The sequence below is a fragment of the Lolium perenne genome, chromosome 2, assembly GCF_019359855.2.
Source record: "Lolium perenne isolate Kyuss_39 chromosome 2, Kyuss_2.0, whole genome shotgun sequence".
In the NCBI taxonomy this organism is placed as follows: Eukaryota; Viridiplantae; Streptophyta; class Magnoliopsida; order Poales; family Poaceae; genus Lolium; species Lolium perenne.
The window spans coordinates 170,938,753-170,962,701 of record NC_067245.2 but is presented as its reverse complement, the minus strand read 5'-3'; the positions used below and the strand labels follow the sequence as shown (position 1 = coordinate 170,962,701).

General features: G+C 45.5%; 2 protein-coding genes across 3 annotated transcripts; both read left to right on the top strand.

The window, feature by feature from the left end:
* The first annotated feature begins 2,190 nt into the window (after positions 1-2,190).
* Positions 2,191-10,817, top strand: LOC127333936 (U4/U6 small nuclear ribonucleoprotein Prp31 homolog). 2 transcript variants are annotated; one of them, XM_051360378.2, is made up of 9 exons: positions 2,191-2,422; positions 2,749-2,804; positions 2,906-2,968; positions 3,065-3,202; positions 3,728-4,620; positions 4,755-4,825; positions 4,914-5,016; positions 8,903-8,978; positions 10,397-10,817. In XM_051360378.2, exons 2-9 carry the CDS (start codon positions 2,802-2,804, stop codon positions 10,502-10,504), a joined length of 1,455 nt encoding a protein of 484 aa, XP_051216338.1. In that variant the 5' UTR covers positions 2,191-2,422; positions 2,749-2,801; the 3' UTR covers positions 10,505-10,817. The 2 variants fall into 2 exon arrangements, with proteins under 2 accessions (XP_051216338.1, XP_071682441.1); XM_071826340.1 differs by lacking the exon at positions 8,903-8,978.
* Positions 10,818-13,288: 2,471 nt separating this feature from the next.
* LOC127333935 (reticulon-like protein B8) lies at positions 13,289-15,208 on the top strand. The gene is made up of 6 exons (XM_051360377.2): positions 13,289-13,448; positions 13,833-14,024; positions 14,137-14,317; positions 14,437-14,578; positions 14,665-14,734; positions 14,834-15,208. Exons 2-6 carry the CDS (start codon positions 13,844-13,846, stop codon positions 15,001-15,003), a joined length of 744 nt encoding a protein of 247 aa, XP_051216337.1. The 5' UTR covers positions 13,289-13,448; positions 13,833-13,843; the 3' UTR covers positions 15,004-15,208.
* Positions 15,209-23,949: the final 8,741 nt, after the last annotated feature.

Sequence of the window (23,949 nt, the reverse complement as noted above, 5' to 3'; positions counted from 1 at the left end):
TTGACCGATGCTTTTGGTCAGCAGTGATATTAAAGCCTAGATATTGGCTCACAACATTTTATGATGCGGAGTAAGAGTTGTTAGGAGAAAGAATCAGTAGTAGGCCCGATTAACTAGGTCTGTTTTCTTTGCAAACTAAAATACAAATGTTTTTTATGCGAACTAAAAGCATATGTCCACATGTTGGCATTAGAACTTGTGAGTTGCATTTATTCTCATTCTAGTGGCATAGCTTAATTTTTTAAGGAGTTAAATACAACACTAGTCTCAGTATTTGTCCTCTTTGTGCAATTTAGTCCAAATAGTTGCAAAATGGTATGGAGTAGTTTCAATTAGTCCCAAAGATCCTCGTGTGGACATGCGGCAAAGGTTTTTTTTGCGGAAACACCCCTATTAGTAAGGGCATCTCCAGCAGAGTGACCCAAACCAGCGACTCATTCGGTCCGATTCCATCTGATTGGGCTGGCCCGCATACATAATTTGGGTCATGGTCTGGCCTCAGGCCAGGTGCTTCCAACGGTTCGACCCATTCGGTCAGTGCTAGCTATTTTAGCTAGACCTAGCTAGTTTGTTAATTCTTTTCACATTTACAACATAAATATGTAAATTGGAAACTAAATAAAGTTGCAAACATGCGCCATTGTCCTAAAGGCATTGCCAACAAAATGGCAAGTTCCTTCCAAATATGTAAAATGAGACAACATCATAAATATGTCGAAAAAGTGGCTACTTTTCCCTAAAAAGTGGCAAGTTTCTCCCAAATGTCAATATCATCTATGCCATTGCCCTTCAAACATCGCGAGCTCGGATTATATTTTACTTCTTCTCGATCCAAGCCCTTTGTTCGGCGTCGGAGATGGTGTCCAAGTCGATGAGCATGATCCAGTTCTCCTCGGCCATGACCTTGGCTTTAGCCTCCAAGAGCCTATACTTGGCATCATCGTCCATGAGCCTAGCCTTGGCTTTGGCCTCGAGGAGCCAGAGACTTGGCATTGGCGATGGGATCCATCGTTTCCGCTTCCTTTCCCGCCGGTCAAATTTTGGTAAAGTTTTTTTTGGAGGAAATGGAGTGATTTGTGTGGCACTGGCGGGAGGGACCGAGGTGGTCTAGGGAAGGATGCGGGAGGACGCGCGCGCTGTCCATCACGACGCATCCGTGATCCAAATTTGGTGGATTGATGGGTCGGTCCGCGCAAGTCGATCTGTTTGGGTCGGCCCGCCGAAGCTTGCATGGCTTGTCCACCAGTCCGCGCAAACCGTTTCGGACGGCCATGACCGAATGGGTCACGCGCTGGAGATGCCATAATAGGCTAATACATCAAGAATGTTAGATATGCTTTTGGCAAAAAAAAAAAAGTGCGACATGTCCACACCATGATCATTAGGACTAATCTCATGTAGTGGACAACTCTTGGGACTACTCTATCCCATTTCACAACTATTAGGACTATACTACAAGTGGATGAGGGAGTGATGTTTTGGCACGTGGGAGCGTATGCTCCCTTTATTTGAAAATACATGTTAGACATAATTCAAAATGTCAAAAAAATTGAAACAAAAATTTCACACGTACATCTTCATGTGCTACGCGCTCACAAAGTCGTTTCACGAAAAATCAACATGTCACGTGGCGTGTGTAAAAAAGACAAAATTCGGTGCTGAAACAAAGACTTGACGAATAAATTTTCTGTTTTTCGCTTAGACTACAAAAAAATATCATTTTTTTCGTGAAACTTGACGAATACACATATATTATGGAGATGTACATGTAAATTTTTTTATCAACATTTTTTAACACTTGGAAATATGTTTTTATGGTAGATGGATCATACGCACCCGGGAGCCGAATTGAATTTCTGGGTAGATGACAACTATTGAGTCTAGTGGTATAATAGTGTATTTCTCTCTTTTTAGAATATATATAATTGTTGAGACAAAAGATTTACCAAATTAATGTCTATTCATTGGAAGTAGCACATAGTTTCCTACCCCTTCCAAAGATTTATCTCTTTTCATGAGCAACCGTTGCTGGAGAGCACTAAAAAAAATCTCGTAAAAGAAAAAAAAAGAAGGGGCTCCCAAAAAGAAAAAAATAAGGTACCGCGTTACAACAGTGGGTCGGCCCGTTGCTAGAGGGGTCCGGCCCGTTGGCGAGTTATTCTTCCCCACGATTTCTTCTTCTTCTCCACCGTCTCCCTTGTTTTTTTCTTTTGAGATTTGAGAAATCTCTTTCCCCTTCCTCTCCTAATGCGGTTCTCGACCGCAGCTTTGCCCTAGCTTGGCCTCGCCGCGACGCCTAACCCACAGCTCCTCCGCCCCTCACGCGAGGCGCGTCACCTCCAACTCCCCCGCTTCTCACGCGCGGCGCCGCGTCCCTGCAGTCTCCACCCCGTCTGGAATCTGGCCCCCATTGGTTTCTGAGGTATGAGGCTTTTATCATCTACTAGTCTCCACCCGCTAGTATCCACAATTTTTTTTGGTTTGTGCAAATCATGTGGATCCGCGCCCCCTGGCTATGAGCAGTCTAATCCGGACGTTTCCTGTCCTGGAAACTGGATACTCGGATCCATCCACTTAGTTACCGAAATCGTTCGTTCGCATTTTTTTACTACCGAAATTGTTCTATATTAGTACTATTTTACTAGCAGTATCACACTATGCTTGTACTTTATGGCGCTGCCCATTGGGCTACTACATAAGTATTCGGTGTAAGTGCAAGCCTGATCATCCTCTTCATTCACTTACTAGGTCTAGCCTGGAGCGGAGCTCTTGCTGTTTCCGGGGAAGCTTGGGCTGAAATCATGGTTAGTTTCTATCAGCTCCTATTAAACAGTTTTAAATTGCAATTTTTATCCGGATGTGGCCAAGCTGTCTCATGTTTCTGAATGGTCTTGTACCGTTGCAGGCAAACCTTGCTGATTCTTTCTTGGCCGATCTTGACGACCTGTCAGACAATGAAGCATATCCTGTGAGTTGATTGCTGTGTCTGCTGTGTTGCAATATTTAAGAATATATATATATATTTGTCGGGAATTTTTCCTAATCTATTCTCAAAACTTTTCAGGAAGAAGACAATGCCGAGGCAGCGGGTGTGGATGAGGATGGTGATGATGACATGCTTGACCTTGAGGCCCTCAATTATGATGATCTAGACAGCGTCTCAAAGCTGCAGAAGACTCAACGTTATATTGACATAATACAAGTATGTTATCAAACTCGTAAATATCCATTAACACTCAAATACCTCTCTATTGCGTAGATCTATGTTTATCTGGCAAAAGTGAAGTCTTCCTAGTTTATGAAGAGATCTTACATGACATATGTAGTATTTATTTTGGAGACACTCGCAGTTAATTGCTATTTTCATATCTGATCCACAAATGTTGTTTTAGATGTAGTTAGGGTGCAAATGAAAATCTTATAGTGTGCTCAATGTTACAATTATGAAAATGAATAAACCAATCAGGGACTAGACCCTGGCACCTTTTTTTATAGCGAGAGTCATGTGCAGGCAGCTTGTGTGCTCGCGTTGCTAGACAACTGAAAAGCTCTTGGTTTGCGCTCAATGTTGCAATGGTTTATGCAGGAATAATGTTTCCATTGAATTTTATCCTGTAGGGCATGCAGCTCTTCATTCGCAATTTAGCCTTAGGCTGCATTGCTGCAAAAATCTTCCACTCACCCCATCCATGACAATATATTAGTAATAAACAGTTCCTTTTTGCAGAAAGTCGAAGGAGCGCTTGAGAAAAACATAGACTTATCTAATCAAGGATTCATTCTAGAGGAGGATCCAGAGTACCAGCTTATTGTTGACTGCAATGCTTTATCAGTAGATATTGAGAATGAGCTCATTATAATCCATAATTTCATACGTGACAAGTATAGGCTGAAGTTTCCTGAGCTGGAATCCCTTGTTCATCATCCGATTGATTACGCTCGTGTTGTTAAGAAGATTGGAAATGAGATGGATTTAACACTTGTAGATCTGGAAGGGCTTTTACCTTCTGCAGTTATAATGGTTGTCTCCGTTACAGCATCAACAACTAGTGGGAAGCCTCTTTCTGAGGAGAATTTGGTGAAAACAGTTGAAGCATGTGACAGAGCCCTAAATCTTGATGCCGCAAAGAAGAAGGTGCTTGATTTTGTAGAGGGCAGAATGGGTTACATTGCACCAAACCTCTCTGCCATTGCTGGCAGTGCTGTTGCTGCAAAACTGATGGGAATTGCTGGTGGTTTGGGAGCACTTGCAAAAATGCCTGCTTGCAACGTTCAGTTACTTGGAGCAAAAAAGAAAAATCTTGCTGGGTTTTCTAGTGCCACATCTCAGTTTCGTGTTGGCTATCTTGAACATACAGAAGTATTTCAGAGCACCCCTCCAGCCCTGAGGACACGTGCTTGCAGACTTATAGCTGCAAAGTCAACTCTAGCAGCAAGGATTGATTCAATTAGAGGTGATCCAACTGGAAAAGCTGGTCGGAACTTGTTAGAAGAAATCCGTAAGAAGATTGAGAAGTGGCAAGAACCACCTCCTGCAAAGCTTCCAAAACCACTTCCTGTTCCAGACTCTGAGCCTAAAAAGAAGAGAGGCGGTCGCCGCCTTCGAAAAATGAAAGAAAGGTAATTGTTCTCAGATATACATATTGAGCAGCCTCGTACTATTATCTTAAACTACTTATTTGTCTTGTTTGATGAAAATTTATTAACTACATAGACAGTATTCTTGCCTTAATTTTGGGAACTTCATTCTGCAGATATGCGGTGACTGATATGATGAAGCTTGCGAACCGAATGCAGTTTGGTATACCGGAAGAGAGCTCATTAGGTCAGTTGGTATTGACAGGACGGCAACATTTTGTTATTTAGTTGCACTATGAATTAATATTGACTTGAGCACATCTTGTTAATACCAGGTGATGGCTTGGGAGAAGGTTATGGCATGCTCGGGCAGGCTGGAAGTGGGAGACTACGTGTCTCAGCTGCACAAAACAAACTTGCTGCTAAAGTGGCCAAAAAGTATGTTTTATTTTGTTTTCCCGCAGTATCTTGTTTTGCTCTTTTTTGTTCTTTGTCATTAGATGTTAAAGCATTAATCACATGCCAGTTACTTAGTACTGCAATGCAGGTCTTCTGACCTTTTGCTCCCCAAAACATAGTATAAGATGTAGTGGAATTTTTTCTTTCCGACTCTTTTAAGTTCAACACTACGTGGTTCAAAGTACTAGAAGAAAATGTCCAAAATAGTGGAACTTAGGTGATCCTCAATTTTAAGATATAAATACAACTGTACAGAAGTTACAACGGTTTCGCACAGCTTGGTATTCAGTTATTCATATACAATAACAACAACAACAAAGCTTTTATTCCCAAACAAGTTGGGTAGGCTAGAGGTGAAACCCATAAGATCTCGTAACTAACTCATGGTTCAGGCACATGGATAGCAAGCTTCCATGCGGCTCTTTCCATGGCTAGTTCTTTGGTGTTACTCCAGTCCTTCAGATCTCTCTTTATGGACTCCTCATATGTCAAGTGTGGTCTATCCCGTCCTCTCTTGACATTATTAGCACGCTTTAGCCGTCCACTATGCACTGGGGCTTCTGGATATGCCCAAACCATCTTAGACGATGTTGGACAAGGTTCTCTGCAATCGGTGCTACCCCAACTCTATCTCGTATATCATTATTTCGGACTCGGTTCTTCCTCGTGTGACCACACATCCATCTCATCCATCTCAACATGCGCATCTCCACCACACCTTGCCATACAACATTGCGGGTCGAACCGCCGTCCTATAGAACTTGCCTTTTAGCTTTTGTGGCACTCTCTTATCACAAAGAATGCTAGAAGTTTGGTGCCACTTCATCCATCCGGCTTTGATCCGGTAGTTCACATCTTCATCAATATCCCCATCCTTGTGCAGGATTGACCCTAAGTATCGAAAGATCTCCTTCTGAGGCATCACCTGCCCATCTAGGCTAACCTCCTCCTCGTGCCTAGTAGTACTAAAACCGCACATCATGTATTCAGTTTTAGTTCTACTAAGTCTAAAACCTTTCGATTCCAAGGTTTGTCTCCATAGTTCTAACTTCCTATTGACCCCCGTTCGACTATCATCGATTAGGACCACATCATTCGCAAAGAGCATACACCATGGGATCTCTCCTTGTATATCCTTTGTGACCTCATCCATCACCAAATCAAATAGATAAGGGCTTAAAGCTGACCTCTGGTGTAGTCCTATTTTAATCGGGAAGTCATCTGTATCGCCATCTCTTGTTCGAACACTTGTCACAACATTATCGTACATGTCCTTGATGAGGGTAATGTACTTTGCTAGGACTTTGTGTTTCTCTAAGGCCCACCACATGACGTGTCGCGGTATCGTATCGTAGGTCTTCTCCAAGTCAATGAACACCATATGCAGGTTCTTCTTGCTCCTTGTATCTCTCCATGAGTTGTCGTACCAAGAAGATGGCTTCCATGGTCGAACTCCTAGGCATGAAACCAAACTGATTTTTGGTCACGCTTGCCATTCGTCTTAAACGGTGCTCAATGACTCTCTCCCATAGCTTCATTGTATGGCTCATAAGCTTAATTCTATGGTAGTTAGTACAACTGATTTTTGGTCACGCTTGTCATTCGTCTTAAACGGTGCTCAATAACTCTCTCCCATAGCTTCATTGTATGGCTCATAAGCTTAATTCTATGGTAGTTAGTATAACTCTGAACATCCCCTTTGTTCTTGAAGATTGGTACTAATATACTGCGTCTCCATTCTTCTGGCATCTTGTTTTGCCCGAAAAATGAAGTTGAAGAGCTTAGTTAGCCATACTATCGCTATGTTTCCGAGGCCTCTCCACACTTCAATGGGGATACAATCAGGATCCATTACTCCTGGATTCGGCGCACAAAACGCCTACTGGTATCATCAAAGGAGTTGTCCAGTTCAATGGTAGAGCTCTCAGTCTCCCCATTGAACAGCCCGTCGAAGTACTCCTGCCATCTATGCTTAATCTCCTTGCCCTTCACCACGAGTTGGTCTGCTCCGTCCTTGATGCATTTGACTTGGTCAACATCCCTCGTCTTCCTCTCTCGGATCTTGGCCATCCTATAGATGTTCTTTTCGCCTTCTTTCGTGCCTAACCGTTGGTAGAGGTCCTCATACATCTGATCCCTTGCTTCACTCACAGCTTGTTTTGCGGCCTTCTTTGCCATCTTGTACTTCTCCAGGTACAGGCGCCTGAAACAATCCTTCTTTTCCTTAATAACCTTCTGGACATCAGTGTTCCAACACCAGGTATCCCTAACTTCGCTTCTATTTCCCATGGACACTCCAAACTCCTCTGAGGCCATCTTACGAATACAGGTTGCCATCTTCATCCACATATTATCCGCATCATCTCCTTCCTCCCAAGGGCCCTCCTTAGTGACCCTCTCCTTGAATGTCTGGGCTATCTCCCCCTTGAGTTTTCACCACTTCGTTCTAGCGACTTTCGCACGCTTATCCCGCTGGACACGAAGTCGAAAGCGGAAGTCAGCCACCACAAGCTTATGCTGAAGGACAACACTCTCTCCAGGTATCACCTTACAATCTAGGCACGCACTCCTATCTTCTCTCCTTGAGAGGATGAAGTCAATCTGGCTACTGTGGTGGCCACTACTAAAAGTCACTAGATGAGATTCTCTTTTTAAAGAGGGTGTTAGCTACGATCATGTCGTACGCTAAAACAAAGCTTAGGAAGTCTTCCCCTTCTTGATTCTTGATGCCAGAGCCAAAGCCCCCATGCACCCCTTTAAAACCTATGTTAGATGTACCTACATGGCCATTAAGGTCTTCTCCTATGAAGAGCTTTTCGCCACTAGGTACACCCCTAACCAAGTCCTCTAGGCCTTCCCGGAACTTCCTCTTGGTGTTCTCATAGTGGACTATTTGCGGGGCATAAGCGCTAATAACATTGAGAACTAAGTCCCCAACTACATCGCTTGATGTCTACCACTCTAGATTTGAGGCTCTTGTTGATCAAGATGCCTACTTCATTTCTGTTTGGAGCCGTTCCCATATACCACAGCTTGAAGCCGGTATCCTCTACTTCCTTCGCCTTCTGTCCCCTCCACTTGGTCTCTTGGACGCAAAGGATATCAACACCTCTCCTCACCGCTGTATCAACTAGCTCCCGAATCTTACCCTACGTTCTAGCTACTTAAGCGAAACCTCCTAGGCTCGGCTAGCTTCCTTACCCTTCGCACTCGTCAAGTCAAATGCGAAGATCCTTGTTCATTTTCCACTACACCCGGCGCCGATATAGCGCGCCACTAAGGATGCGACGACCCGATCCTTGCTCACTTGCCACCGTATCCAGATCAAGGTACGGCACGCCACCTAGGGAGTGACGACCTGGCCCTTGCCCATTTGATACCACACCCGGGTTTCGAAATGACGCGTCGCTAAGAGAGTTACGTCCCAACGGAAATCTTTTGTGTTTCATCTTCATAAGGGTGGCTGGGTTTTTTACGTTGGCTCGCCAAGCTTATCACAACCCTCCTCCTTTACCCGGGCTTGGGACCGGCTATGTTGGGACAACATAGGCGGAGTTTATTCAGTTATTCATATATTATTCCTAATTCCCATAACTTGATATTTTCAACGTAGTGCTTTATGCTTTATATACCATCATTATGTATATGTTTCCCTGACTGTTAGGTCGTTTTGCTTGCACGGATGTTTATTGTTAAATATAATTTGCACCATGTACCGGTTCCAGTAGCCAAGTAGCTAGTGTTGTACGAGTTCATTTGTGACTCCCTTTATCTTCACATCCCTCTTTATATTTTATTCCTGGCATTTTTTATGGTATCAAGCACTGCAACCTCTCTTTGATTCCATATTACTTTCCAATATCAGATTCAAGGAGAAGAGCTATGGTAGCAGTGGCGCGACATCTGGATTGACATCTAGTTTGGCCTTTACACCAGTTCAGGTGAGCTTCTGGTTTTTCTTTGGTTCACTTCAAGATAGGTAATTGGTGTTATGCATGACCTTTGGCCGATCCAGTTGTGGGGCATTGTTTTTTTTTGCACAAGGGAGGGGTCTAGAAGACCCCAGAGGATTTTCATTCCAAACGTGGCAGGTACAAATTACATTGAGGCCCTTTTACATCACTCGTACTGAGAAACCAAGAATTTGAAGAAAGGACCTCAAAATATGCAAAAACCACCCTAGAACTAAAGAAACAAAAGCAATCGAGTCCTAGGTAGCCTCCGCCACCGGACGCCGGTGTCCTCAAGATATCTCTGTCGAGGAACGGGGCGCAAGTGCCCGAACACCCGATTCCGGCACCAATCCGTCGCCGCCAGACACCTGGAGACCACCGGGGACAAACCACTTGATGGTGACAAGGCGCCGAGCTCCAGCAGCGAGGACGAGGAAGAGTCTCCATCCTGGAGGTTGTTGAAGATTGGCCGCCGCACCGGCCATGGATAGCAGCAGATGCCCCTAGCTTGGATGCGCACGTCGATGACGATCCGCCGCCACCGAATCAAGAACCGCCCGGAGAAGAAAGAAGCCTCCCTCTTCCGCCTCCCCTCGCCACCACGGCAGGACATAGGCTGAGAAGAGCTGCAGCTCCCCCCTCTCAGACCATCCCCAGCAAGAACACCATCAGCCTTATTAAAGGAGACGATGCTCCTCTTCCTCACGAGCAGCTCCGGCCACTGGAGCAACCACACGGCGAAGAGGAAGCCTACCTGGTGCCAGATCTGGCCGAACAGATCGCGCACCCCGCTCCAAACAACTGGCGTCACGCCAAGATCCACAAGGGTAAACCTAAAAACTAGAAGAGGAGAGGACCTAGACTAGACCTAGACTACGCCGGCGCACCACCTCCACCGTCCCCGGCCGGCTAATCCGGCGGAGAGGCTTCGGATCGGCCCGGAGAAGAGAAGGGCTCGACCAGTTACTGTAGAGAGGTCAGTTGTGGGGCATTTGATTATGGCCGCTAAGGTGCTACCAACTCTAGCTAGCTATTGAACTTTTATGTTGCATTTGCTTAGTTGTTTAATTTCTCATGTTTGAGGGATCAGAAAAGGTAGTGCACGCATATTGTTTTTTTACTACAAGTTCGTAGAGTTTGCTTCCACGAATTCATCATGAACATTTTGCTATGTTGACATGTTAGTTCTACCTCATGCTGCCGCATACATTGCATGTTATATTTCTTTCTTGTAAATCGGGCACTGTATGGGTTGCTATAGTGTGTAAATCAGTAGGTACTTATGCATCTCGACACGTTTATACTAATCCAGTCCTACCTATGTTTATTTTTTTGGTAGATTAACCACATAGAATCCCTGTTATTGTTTCATCAATTTTAATATACAGTTGGTTCCTCTTATACAGGGAATAGAGCTGTCGAACCCACAGGCCCATGGAAACCACCTTGGAAGTGGAACCCAGAGCACCTATTTCTCTGAGACCGGCACATTTTCGAAGATCAGTAGGCCCTGAGGTTACAAGTCAAAATCAGAAGGACCCGAGTTTAGAAGAGAGTATGGTAGGGCCTGGTTTTCGTAGCAGCAATATGCAAGTAGGGTGGCAGCACATGTAAAATTTAGAGTTCTACTTTTCAGGATGAAACCGAATGTCCGGTCTTAACTGGTTGTGCTTGGTAATGATAGAAGACATTGTTTTCAGACCTTTAGGGTGAACAACTAAGACCTATTGATCGAGCGACGATGGCATAAATGTAATTGATATCTCTCTATATTAATATATTTCTTTTATAAAAAAAAGAAGAGAGTATAGTTTCTTGTTCCCAGAATTTCATCTCATTCTGGACACAACTGTCAACAACTCTTGGAATGCACAAAGACAAAACAAGTTTGTAATATTCTCAGTCTTTAGAGCACCTCCATTCGCGTTTTCAAAGGGATTTGGGGACACGCTAGATAAAATTTCGTTTCCAGCTGCGCGTCTCAAAGGCTCCTTTGGCGTGATCCAATACGGTGTTCGGCGCCCCGAGTCCATCCCCGCTACACAGGGGACGCTCCGGGCACGCCGGACACAACGAAAAGCGAGGCGGGGTGATGGGACCGACGCATCAGCGACACATTCAAGTTTAACCTAATGGTTGCCTACCTCGCGACGGAAGTTATTGGCGCGCAGCGACGGTGTAGTTTTCGCAGAGGCGTAACGAAACGTCTCGTTGCGCTTAGCACTGCGTGACGACGTTAATGAGCGTCACTGCTCCCCCGCCTCCCTCCGGCCAATTAAAAGGGGCACTCTCTCATCATCCCTCACACACAAACCCTAGCCGCCACCATCTCAAGAGTCGACGCCATGGCTGGCAGAGGCTGAGGTTGCGGCCGTGGTCGTGGTCGTGGCCGCGGCAGAGCTGCACGCTCGCCGTCGCCTGCGACGCTGTCGTCCTCATTGTCAGACCTGCAGGAGGAGGAGCAAGTGTTGTTCGAGTTCGTCATCGTCCTCAAGGGCGACCCACTCGGCATCCAGAGGCTGCTAGACAAGTTTGCCGACTTCGTCGCCGGCAACGAGCCGGCCGCGCTGCATCTGCGGGAGGCTGGCTGCGACTGCTGCCGGTGGCCGGTGGACGTGCTCTTCGACGGGCGAGGCAAGATGTACCTCCACACCGGCTAAGAGAAGTTCGCGCGCTACCACGACCTCGAAGCCGGCTGCGTGCTCACATTCTCCTACCTTGGCGACGCGGATATGAGCGTCAAGGTGTTCGACGACACGTGCTGCCGCCGGCACTACCACGACGACATCGATGAGGAGGACGAATGAACACGCCGAGTGTTATTTCTTCGCAGCGAAAATAGACACAGAGGATTTTGGATGTTCTTTTTCGGAAGGATCAACAGGGCTATCATCACCAGCTGGATTTTCCAGTTTGGGTGACTGGGAGTGTTCTTTTTTAGCAGCAAATACACGAAATCTGCGATGCCAACGCTAGTTAGGTTTCCGTATTTTCCAATGTTTTAATTTGTGTCAACCATGATTCAAACTATGTATTAATTTGTGAAAACCATATCCAAACTATGTCTTAGTTTGTGTAAACCATGTTCCTAATTATGTATTAGTTTGTGGAATGTTTCTTCTCCCTATTAAATAAAAATAGAAAAAATGAGTATTTTAATGTTAAAAAGAGCTTGGGGGCGGCGTTTGGGGGACGCGGCTGGGGAATAACGTTCCCAAACACGACATGAACAAAAACACGTCCCTCAATCACTCGATCCGGCGTCGTTTAGGGGACGCGACTGGAGATGCTCTTATTTCTTGGTATGCATACAAATTTCAGGAAATATCGCGAGGTTACACTTAGTGCTTTACAATATCACAATGTCTGATGTCAGGCACAACAGAACATTACCTATGTTTCGAGCCTGTATAATCTTTTTGTTATACTGGAAATTGAGCTGTTGAGCAGTCTTGTATGCAACTCCTGCGTTCGGAGCATGCAGTTACTGTACGCCGCAAGTTGAGCTCAAGATAAATAGTTGTCCTTTTCTTGTTTGAAGAGTATGATTTGGAAATAGACTTTTGATTTTGATCCCAGGTGTATATGATCCTGCACTCAATTTTTTTAAAACATTTCTAAAAAATCAAACATAAATTTTGCTCATACATGTTGACATTTTATATATGCACGCCCAATTTTTCTGGAAATTCAACACTTTTTGTGTCCTCTGTAAAGAAAGAAAAAATATCTCATTAAGAGCTACTCTCCGTAATCCTTTTTGATTGACTTGAATTTAGTATCATTTTAAAGGGATCGAAAGAAGTATTTTTTAGCACCAAATTTTATCATTTTACACACGACATAAATAATATTGATTTTTTTGTAAAACGACTTTGCGAGCACACGTTAAGATGTATGTGCGATTTTTTTTTTTGAGATTGTGTGCGATATTTTTTATCAGAATTTTTTAACATCTTAGGAAACAGGAGCATCTACTCTGGGTGAAAAACGCTTTGTCCGTGTCTGGGTGAAAACACGAGAACACGCGTTTGGATGGTGCTGATATTACGTGTCGCGGTGTTCGGGAGCCACAGCTCCAAATAGAAATTCAAAACCAAATAAAAACTGTGAGCATGATCAGCATGAAGCAGGCAGAGAATATTTCAAGTTCTTTTAGTTTAGGGAATTTCCAAGCTAATGTGGACAAACAAAATGGATCACACGTATTGCTCCAATAAGGCAGTGGGTCACAGCCCAATTACGAGCAAGACTACTGGCCCACCTATCCCTTTCATTCAACATTATACTAATTGCTCTTCTTCCTCCACCAAAAGTGAAATGAGAAGAAATTGCACTTTTCCTCCCAACTTTCCCCAGCTTTCCCGTCTTCTCTAATCGACTACCACGCCAATTCCTGCCTCTTGGGTTCATCGTCAGGAGATCAGCAACTTTAATTAATCTACTGATTTTTGCTCGGTGAGTTCATCTTTCTTTGTAGCTTGTATCTTTTCCCCTCTTCTTCTTGGTTGTTGCCTGTAAATTATCGGGATATGCAGCACCTTGCTTTACCTTTTCCATGCTTAAAGAACAGGATTTGCTCGTCTGCTTAGACGAAAGAGCAGCTTGTCTAGTTAGCGATCTTAGAATATATTTTTTATGTACAAATGAAAATCATATCCGAAGATTCTTCATCAAGATTCTTTTCCGTAATTAGCAAAGTTGTCTTGAGCAATCTGACTCGCTTCCAACAGTTTTGTGGAAGACACTGAAAAGCTACATATTCTTGCTCAAAAACTTAATGAAGCATCAGCTGCCTTCATGTCAGATGGAGAGGTGTTACCTAACAACTGTATTCTTCAGGGTGGGGAACGATGCCGGAGCACTCAGAGAACGCAGCGGAGAACATGGTAAGCGGCATCATGGACGCCATCGCCGACAAGCTCCCCAAGCAGAAGTCGGTGAGGTTCAGTGAAGAGGGCTCCATCTCCAGCCAGGCCAAGAAGCTGTTCGGCGGCGACAAGTCCGTCCACCACATCCTCGGTGGCGGAAAATGTCTGAACCATACACTCGGCCTTTTGATAACATTTATATTTATATTCCATTAATTTGGTATGCAGTTGCTGGTGGATCCTTGCCTAATTTCTTGTGACGATGATGATCGCAGCCGCCGACGTGTTGCTGTGGAGGAACAAGAAGATATCTTCAAGCGTTCTTGGTGGCGCAACAGCTGCCTGGGTGTTCTTCGAATGGCTTGACTACCATTTCCTGACGATTATATCGTTTGTGCTTGTTCTTGGCATGGCTATTCAGTTTGGATGGTCCAGCTTCGCAGGCATGCTCAATGGGTACATAAGCAAAAACTCCAACAAAATTCTGCATTTTTTGCGTGTGCGCCATCAATACCTGAACTTTGGTCGGCAGATTAAACATTAGCAAGATTTCTGTATGGTTTCTGAATTTTCAGGTCTCCTTCCAACGTTCCACGAGTGGAGTTACCGGAGGAGGTGTTTGCGAACATTGGTGCCGCCGTTGGCGCCCAGGTGAACAAGTTCTTGGGTGGCCTTCAGGATATATCCTGCGGAAGAGATCTGAAGCAGTTCCTCATGGTATGTTCCTATGCATTCGGTTTATGAGGTGGAGTCCGTTCGATCAGTTTGCCCCGTCAAGTGAGCACTAGCGAAACTTCTTTCAGGTGATTGCCGGGTTCGTCGTCGCCTCTTTCATCGGGAGCTGGTTCAATCTCATAAGTGTCATCTACATCGGTAAAAACTATGATCTCACTCGATATTGCTGGGGATTGACATCAGGACAATCGCTCTGTTTTTCTTTCTAACACCATTTACATTGGTGCTCTGGTTCAGGTTTTGTGAGTGCACACACTCTACCGGTGATCTACGAGAAGTACCATGATCAAATCGACGAGATGCTTTACAACATGCTTGGCCTGCTCGGGAGCCAGTACCAGAAGCTCGACAAGGGCGTCCTGAGCAAGATACCAAAAGGGAGCCTCAAGTTCAAGAAGAGCCAGTAGCTTTGATTCCAAGCTGTGTAATTGGCATGAACAAAGATGATGTCGATACTAAGATTGTGTACAGCGGAGATTACCTTTTAATTTCCCCTGCAAAGGAGAGGAAGAACAGCTGTTAATTTATTTTTAGATCCATGGTACCGAAGAACATATTTTGTGCTGTCTTTTAGCTACACGATGGAATGAAAAGGGTGGATGGTGTGGTAGAGCTCGTAGGGTGTATGTATTTTCCCGCGTGCAATGTAAAACCTGTCATGTTACTCAAAATGAACTACTGTAGAGTTTTTGACTTGTCTCAAAAAAAACAAAAGTTGTCGGTTGCGCCGTGAAAAACAAGTATCAACAAGATGGGCGTTCACTTATTTGTCATACGGCCCGTGGTCCAGGTGACATATGAGGCCCATGACTAGCTCGATCCTACAGGCACGGGCCGATTAGGCAATGAACCCTAGCGGCCTCCTCCTTCCTCGCGCGGACTCAGATTCCACCCGCCATGGCGCGTCGACACGAGAGCAGGGGAGGCAGACACGAGCCTGGCCGGCTGTCTCCACGAGGTGGCTGTAGCCGGCCATGAGCATCGCGTCGGCCCCGGCCGCCACGTCGGACGCCGGTGGCCACCGGTTCCGGGCGTCCGGATCTCCTGCTCCTTCGACCGCATGTGGCACGTTTCTTTGTATATGGTGATAATAACTGTATTTTTCACTTCTTTCTCTTACTTCATATATGACGAGTGTACTCAGATGGAACACTCCAGCTATTAAGGACTAGTTGAATGCCCGTGTGTTGCTACGTCATCTATTTTTTTGCAATACGTAACATAATACATGTAAAGATTCATCTGTATGAAAAAACATTCACAAGATATTCTAAACCCATAAGATTCTAACTCGTTTGCCGTTATAATTGACGTTGTTTGATATGGAATAAGCACTCGACTAATTACTTTTAACAAAAAAAAATCTACTCCTCGATGTTCATTAGATATTTTCATACAAGTTTGGTATATTTTTTTATGTTTCATTTTCATGGTATAATCACCTCTTATGATTGTGTAGAACTCGCAGCCTCGGCATCTTCTGATCCTGAGCCCCCTACACGAAGTCACACAAGCTCCCGTTGTGTGCACGCCCAAGCCATCACTGAACTCCGGCATCACTGCTGGAGCGGTGCCTGAGAGAACCTGACGATGGAGCTGATGCAGAAATCACCTTATGCCAGACCCTCGTTGCTGCCACCATCGGCGTCAGCCGATCCCGCTACCCCCGATCTTGCGCATTCTCCTATGTGCGGCGTTATGCCGCAGTGGCCGATCCCCTTGTTATCGAGTGACAGGTAGACATGACAGATTAGAGGGCACGTCATTGACGGAATGAAGGGCGAGGGATTTGGCAGCGCACCTCCACGCTCAGCAATGGTGTTGTGTGGCCTCGCATCGCCCGCGAGGAGAGGATTCGATGATAACATATCTAATTTCTTTATTAACTCATCTCCTCTATGATAAGTTATCTATAGCAAAAAGCCTCTGATGATAGTAAATATAATGGTCCTAATGGTCTTCTCCTCAATAATGTGCTGACATGAAGGTTGTCGTTCTTTGTACGAGATGCTTCTAGTGCATAGCCAGACTGACTTTGTGGCTAGAAGGCAATCTCGCTCTCATAGGTTTTTGACAAACCCCCTTTAATATTTACAATTAGATATGCATTTGTACGATAGGATTTATGTAGTTACACCATCACATCACCTTCTGTATGGTTCATTTTCAACAGTGTGGCAGCTAGAGTCCACACCAGACAATTGACTATACCAATTCGTGCCACCGCCTTGTTTTGCTACTTTTCTGTCATTTGCACCTTTGTTGGTTAGATCTTTCAATGGGGTACGCTCCCCTGGCGGAGATCCACGCGAATTTTTTCTCATCTGTCAGGAATAATGCGAGAAAGTTAAAAAAGTTAGATGCACCACATTTCACCGAGCCATTGTTGGCCCCATAGTAGCAGGAAACGGGGAATGGTGCCGTGTTCCCCGTCCCAGGATCATCGTCCCCAATCGAGGGTCGGGAATGAGGTGCGGAACAACGTGATTCGGTGGCCGGTACGTGAACCCGAGACACTAAGGAACGGAAAGATTGATTCATGAAGAGTTTGGGTTGTAGGGATTCGGTCGCTGGCGGCGGCAACATCTCTCCGTCTACTCCGTAAGTTTCCGTGTGTGGGGATCGAGTCAATGGAGTAAACAGCCGATGGACTGCTCTCCTAGCCTGGCAGGGAATCAAGTCACATACGGAACAAACAAGACGCACCGTGTTTAAAGCCCATAAATCAGATCAGATCGCGCATGTAACAATGAAGCAGATATTTTCCTCAACCCGCGACATTGTTCCGGGGTCATCGTCTCTGAGTTGTTGGGGTCGTGTCCCAGCCATCGAACGGTCGATTGGAACATGTATACCCCAGTTGAACCCTACTTTTTAACACATGCGAATCCCGTCCCATTTTCCATCCCTCGACCCGATCGTTTCGAAAAGTTGGCTACTGTGATTGGCCTCATTGTATAACTTGTTCAGTGATAGTATGCCTAATAGCACCAACTATTAAGGTCATACAACTCATAATGTGTTTTACTTGAAAAGTACTCAGCAAGCACTTTTAGTCAAAGTGAATAACGAGTCTGCAAACGAACATAAATATGTTGTCCGTGGCTTGACTGACACAATACTGACAATCACCATATACTCATATATCTATTTAGTTAGATGGTTAATTTCAAATAGGAGCTAGCTGGTGCAACATACGTAAAAATGGCACAACTTTGCTGTACGTTTGAATAACATGCAAAGAAGCATCTGAACAGGCAGAGGGTTTTACCAGCGGGGACAGGCGGAGTAGGGGTAGCGGATGCAAGAGAAAGCTTGATTACCAGCGGAAGACAACGACAGCCGGAAGCACTCGACGTTGGAAAGGAGAACGAGAATGAAGGCGGCGTGGCGGCGCTGAGCAGGGCAACCACGATGGCGACCAAGCTAGCCTGATCCGCTAGACAAATCATGTGATTGTCGTATGCTTCCCATTCCCAGGATTTTTTTTAATTGGTGGCAAGTGGCGCTGGTTATCCCTGATTGCTTTCCATCTATGACTGATTCGGGTGATTGGTGCTTGCTGTGTGTTTTTCATGTATAACCAATGGTTGTCTCCTGATTAATTTGATTGATTTCGGTGATCCCGCGATTAATGCTCCTGATGTTGAGTTTGGAAAGTGATCAGCCCTTAAGATATTTTGACGGTATATGGCACGGTTGATTGATTTCGGTGATCCCGCGATTAATGCTCCTGATGTTGAGTTTGGAAAGTGATCAGCCCTTAAGATATTTTGACGGTATATGGCACGGGTGCCTAGATATCAAGCGGGAGACGTTTAGTAAGATTGGATGGTCAAGATGTCTCCAATCTTTGACATCAAACATGTTTGACGACGTACCAACCACCGGTGGAAAAAGGGCCTTTGGTCGCGGTTCGCAACTGCCATTAGTCGCGGTTGCGCAACCGCGACCAAATTAGCGCGACTAAAGGCCCCCCCCTTTAGTCGCGGTTGCTTACGAACCGCGACTAAAGGCCCGTCCACGTGGGCGCCAGGCGCCCGGGGGGGGGGAGGACCTTTAGTCGCGGTTCTTCTGGCCAACCGCGACTAAAGGCCGCCGCAGGTTTAGGGTTTTAGGCCCCCCCTAAACCTGCCCCCCCTAAACCTGTTTTCTGTTTAATTTGTATTATTTTATTTCTTTTGTGCTTTATTGTAATTTTGAAGGAGTTTCACATATTCTACGGTACTACATACATGCATATGAATGTACAATTTCAAACAAATTTGAAATTAGAACCAAAAAGAATTCAAGAGGAATATACAATATATATTCAATATCATCGGATGACCATATACAAGTTTGAACAAGTTTCCATACATAATTTAATGCATGTATAGTTCTACGTCCTCGCAATGGTGTTCTCCTTTAGGATCGAGGACTTCCCTCCTGAACCATCCAGCTAGTTCCTCTTGAAGTGGTCGGAAGCGAGCTTCTGGACTAAGCATCATCCGGAGGTTATTCCTCTGAGCATTGGTATCACTCGGAACGCGCTCAGAGGTGTATCTCCGGATCATCTCACAGACATAGTATCCACATAGATTGGTCCCCGGTGGCTGAATATCGCCACCATTCTTAGCCTTTGACCGCATGAAATGTAGCTCTTTTTTGAATTCACCGACCTTTGTATCTGAGAACCGTCTCCAAACCCTACGAGGCAAAGAAAATTAAATGAACAAGAGAGTTATTAGTTAATTACTTGAAGCTTAATTAGGAAATGAACGAAATAGGCCAATCGATATAGAGCGCAAATGAATGAAAACAATTACTTTTGAATCATTTTTCTCATGTCGGCCCAACGCGCCTTATCCATATTCAGAGAGTCGTGGACGAGACATTCTGATTTGTCAACTTTAATTACTAGCAGAATCCAGTGGAACCTGCGGATACGATGCATGCACAGTACGTCATGCATAACTCATCGATTAGCCGGCCACATACCATGCATGGAGTAAACAAAAGAGAATGTGCTCAAGACATAAACACTCACCCAAAATGGTAAGGAAATAGAATATCACTTTTGAGTTCCTGCTTTGTAAGAAACTGCCACAGGTCTTCCTCCACGTCGGCGGGGTGATGCTGTAACGTATATCCATTAACGATGTGTGGGTCAATGAACCCAACATCATGGATGTTCCTTACTCTGCATTCCTTAATCTTCATTCTGCATGTATAATAGCGGACACAACAATATAGTTAGGACATATATATATATATATTGCAGGCAATATGAACGAGATGGGGAAGAAATAAATCACTTACAGAACGTAGCAACTGATGATAGATTTGTCGAGCTCGCGCAGATTGAAAAGCTGGAACAATTCACTCAGATGAATTTGTACAGAGTACTGTTTGAAGTGATGCTCATATCCAACTTCCGCATAAATATAATCTTTGGCGTTTTTATTTTCTATGTAACCCTTGTACCATTTCAGCAGACCTTTCATTTGTGGAGGTAGATCCTCTTCCTGCGCAGGCTCGACGAGAGGCCCATTCTTCACATATGTAAGTACTACCTCCTTCACTGGCGCCTCATCAAGGCCTAACAGTTCACGAAGAGTAATACCTAAGTTGGCCGCTTGTTCTCTGGCACTCGTTACAGTCAATCCCTGTGCTGCCGCAGCTTCTATGATATCGGGGGCATCCAGACCGGCGGCTGTCACTATAAGCGGGGCAATCGATTGTTTACTTTGTTCCCCGAGCTGGGCAACTCGTTTCCCGCTTTTTTTACTTTCTAATTCCGCTTTCTCGGCCTCCTCTTTCTTCTCCTTGAACATGCGTGCCTGATTACGAAGTTCACGTGTATAGTCGTCAGGCAGATTCTTCGCGGCTTGGGACGGTGCGTTCAAAAATGACTTAGCCCACTTCTTTTGCTCATCAGAAAATTCTGGCTTGGGCTCGGGCTCTCTTTTCTTCTTGCAGTCCGCCTTCAATTTCTCATATTCAGCAGTCGCGGCCGCCTCGACTTCCTCGGCACTACGTTCCCAAGGCCTCGTGGGGAGAGGCTTCAGTGATGGCTCCGGTACCTTTGTTATCTTAGGTACATAAGGGTCCGGGTTAATAATCCAGGACTGCTGCTTCTGCTTCTTCGCCGGAGGTGGATTGGGGGGCGGCGTCTGCTTACCCGCCCGGGGCGGACTAGGGGGCGGCGGCTGCTTACCCGCTGGAGGTGAATTGGGGGGCGGCATCGGCTGACGTGAAGGAGGTGTAGGTGAAGCACCACCACCACCATCGCCACCACCGCCACCACCACCACCGTAGGGGGGTGGACTTGTTGGCGCCTCGCCTGGAAACTTGATAAACTTCTTTTGCCATAGAACGAACTGGCACTTGACATCTCCAAGTCTTCTCGCCCCTTCAGGTGTAGCAATGTCAATGTCCAGGTCCTCAAACCCTTGGACTATGTCCTCCACCGTGACACGAGCATAGCCATCTTGAATGGGGTTGTTGTGGTGGAGTGCTCCAGGTGGTAAAGCACTGCCGATGGCTACCTTCATGGACATGTTCCCGATAGGATAATACAGATGACATTCTTTCATCTCCTTTATATCGTCCACGGGGTAGCGAGGAGGCTCCGGTGCAGTAATTTCGACCACCAGAGGCTCCGGTGCAGTAATTTCGATCGTCGGTGCACCAGCCGGTGGGGCCTCCGTGGAAGCCACGCTGCTTCTCCGTTGCTGGCTTCCGAGATCCAATTGATGATCTTCATGCTGCGCCCGAGCTGCATCTCTTTCAGCTACTGGTACACTCACGGTTTTCTTCATCACATCCATTTCCGATGCCAACCGCGCCACAACATCTGCTTCCCGATCCATCTTTCTCTTACGGCTTCTGTAACCGTACGGGTCATCGTTCTGGGGGAACCCTATTTTCCACGGAATGTGCCCCATGCCTCGTACACGTCCTCCGTGTTCAGGATTCCCGAGGGCTTTTGTCAGGGCGTCGTTCTCTCTGTTGAACTTGATCCTCCCCTCTTGAGCATCCCTCATTGCCTCAATAAGCTTTTGGGTGGGTTTAATTATTTTGCCCCGGTAAACACACTCCCCTGTCTCCGGGTTCAGCGATCCCCCATGCCCGTACCACCAGCTTTTGGCCCTTGGGTCCCATCCCTCCGTACCTGGACGGATTCCTCGCGCCCTCAGCTCGTTCTCCATCTTCTCCCACCTAGGCTCCCAAAGGCGATACCCTCCTGGCCCCATAATATGATTGTACTCCTTCTTAGCCGCATTTTCCTTATTTTTTTCGATATTTGAAGGAAATGCTCCGATTTCTTTTGCTTCACAAATTCTGGCCAATCATGTTGCAGTTTCTCATATTGTCCTTTGAAATCCGGAGTCTTGTTCTGCTTGACAAAGTCATGGGCTAGATTTTGCTTGTATTTCCGGAATGCGTCGGACATCTTATGAAGAGCGAACTGTTTGACTAGCCTCCTCCTCTCCTTGTTTTCCTCAATCTTGTTACCCTCCTCATCGAATTTTTGGTATTCCGGAGGTAGAACGAAATGTTCCATAAGCTTGTTGAAGCAATCTTTTTTTGTTCTCTTATCGACAAAAGTGAAACCAAGACGTGCCTTCTTTGGCTGATTCCACTCCTGGACGGTGATCGAGACGTTGTCTCTAACAACGGCTCCGCATTGGCTGACAAACTTGGTGGCGTTCTTGCGGGGCTCCAGCGGCCTACCGGTTGCTTCCTCGACAACCTCGATGGTGCATGTTTCTCCTGGTTTCATCGTCTTGGTTGCGCCACGCTTTGACGACGTACTCGATTGTTTCGACGATCTGGCCGAGGGCTAAAATAAGAAAGAGAGTCGCTCGCGTTAGTACACACATATTTATTCAAATCAGTTAGTTTGTATCACCAGAGGCTCAATGTATATATATACCTCGGCGCCGGAGGTGGTTGCTACTTCCAATTGAAGATCGTCGTTTATCGACGTTTCTTCGGCATCATCTTGCTGACGGCGCCCTTCATCTTCACCCTCAAGGTTCAGATAAGAAGAGATATCATCTTCTTCTTATCCGGTCGACACATATAGAATATCGCCGTTTATGATGCCGAAAATATGGTCTTCAGCGTCCGGATCATAGTTCTCCATAATCGGGTCAGCTCTATCGTCCGCCATATGTCAGTCCTGAAAACATGTAGTCAAAACAAATTAATTATGTATATGCATTATCACATCTCTTCTACATATAAAGAGAGAGGGCGACGAGGGAGGCGAGAGGGGGGACGCAGTGACCGCGTGACCGAGAGACCGGTGGCGGTGGCGAAAGGGCGGTGGCGAAAGGGCGGTGGCGGTGCCGAGGACACATAACCCTCGCCGCCCCCTCTCGATCCCAAAAAAACACCGCGCGTATACGGAGGGGGCGACGAGCGCTGCCCCCTCCGTATACGCGCGGTGGTTAAGTTATTTTTGATATTTTAAAAGTGACAAACTTTTGTTAAGTTATTTTAAAAGTGACCGAGAGACCGGTGGCGGTGGCGAAATGGCGGTGGCAAAAGGAGTTCGGAATCCACAAACCGTACCGATGGACGGTCAGAATTTCTTTGAATATGTCCTTGAGTTTATTCGAGACTTGAGCAAAACTCAGATTGGAGAAGAATATGGTCCCTGGGTTCCATTTATTGGAACTATGTTCCTTTTTATTTTTGTTTCGAATTGGTCGGGTGCTCTTTTACCTTGGAAAATTATAGAGCTACCCCATGGGGAATTAGCAGCACCCACGAATGATATAAATACTACTGTTGCTTTATCTTCACCCTCAAGGTTCAGATAAGAAGAGATATCATCTTCTTCTTGTCCGGTCGGCACATATAGAATAGAGGTAGTGGGTGTCGCGGAAGAGGGAGGCGAGGACGAGCGCGTTGGCGTTCGCGCGTTGACGGCATTGGCGTTGGCGCGTTGAATAGAGGTAGCGTTGGCGTTGGCGCGTTGAATAGAGGTAGCGTTGACGGCGTTACATTTTTATGAATAGAGGTAGCGTTGGCGCGTTGACGGCATCGCCGTTCAAATATAAAACAAAGTGAAATTTTAGTTCATTTTTTATTAAGTCAAAATTTTAGTTCATTTTTTATTAAGTCAAAATTTTAGTTCATTTTTTATTAAGTCAATTTTTATTAAGTCAAAATTTTAGTTCATTTTTATTAAGTCAAAATTTTAGTTCTTTTTTTAGACAAAATTTTTAAGTTGTAGTTGTAGTTGCATTTTTACTAGTTTTTAATTAAAAAAACTTATAGTTACAAAGTAAAAAACAAAAAAACCAAAAAAAAAAATGGGCCAGGCGCCCCTGGCCCCTTTCTCTCTTCCTCTCGTT

Coding starts and splice junctions, on each gene's coding strand:
- LOC127333936 (XM_051360378.2), top strand. Junction 4,621..4,754: donor CTTCGAAAAATGAAAGAAAG/GTAATTGTTCTC, acceptor TTCATTCTGCAG/ATATGCGGTGACTGATATGA. Junction 8,979..10,396: donor TGGCCTTTACACCAGTTCAG/GTGAGCTTCTGG, acceptor CCTCTTATACAG/GGAATAGAGCTGTCGAACCC.
- LOC127333935 (XM_051360377.2), top strand. CDS start 13,844: ATGCCGGAGCACTCAGAGAACGCAGCGGAGAACATGGTAAGCGGCATC. Junction 14,318..14,436: donor TTCGCAGGCATGCTCAATGG/GTACATAAGCAA, acceptor CTGAATTTTCAG/GTCTCCTTCCAACGTTCCAC. Junction 14,735..14,833: donor CATAAGTGTCATCTACATCG/GTAAAAACTATG, acceptor GCTCTGGTTCAG/GTTTTGTGAGTGCACACACT.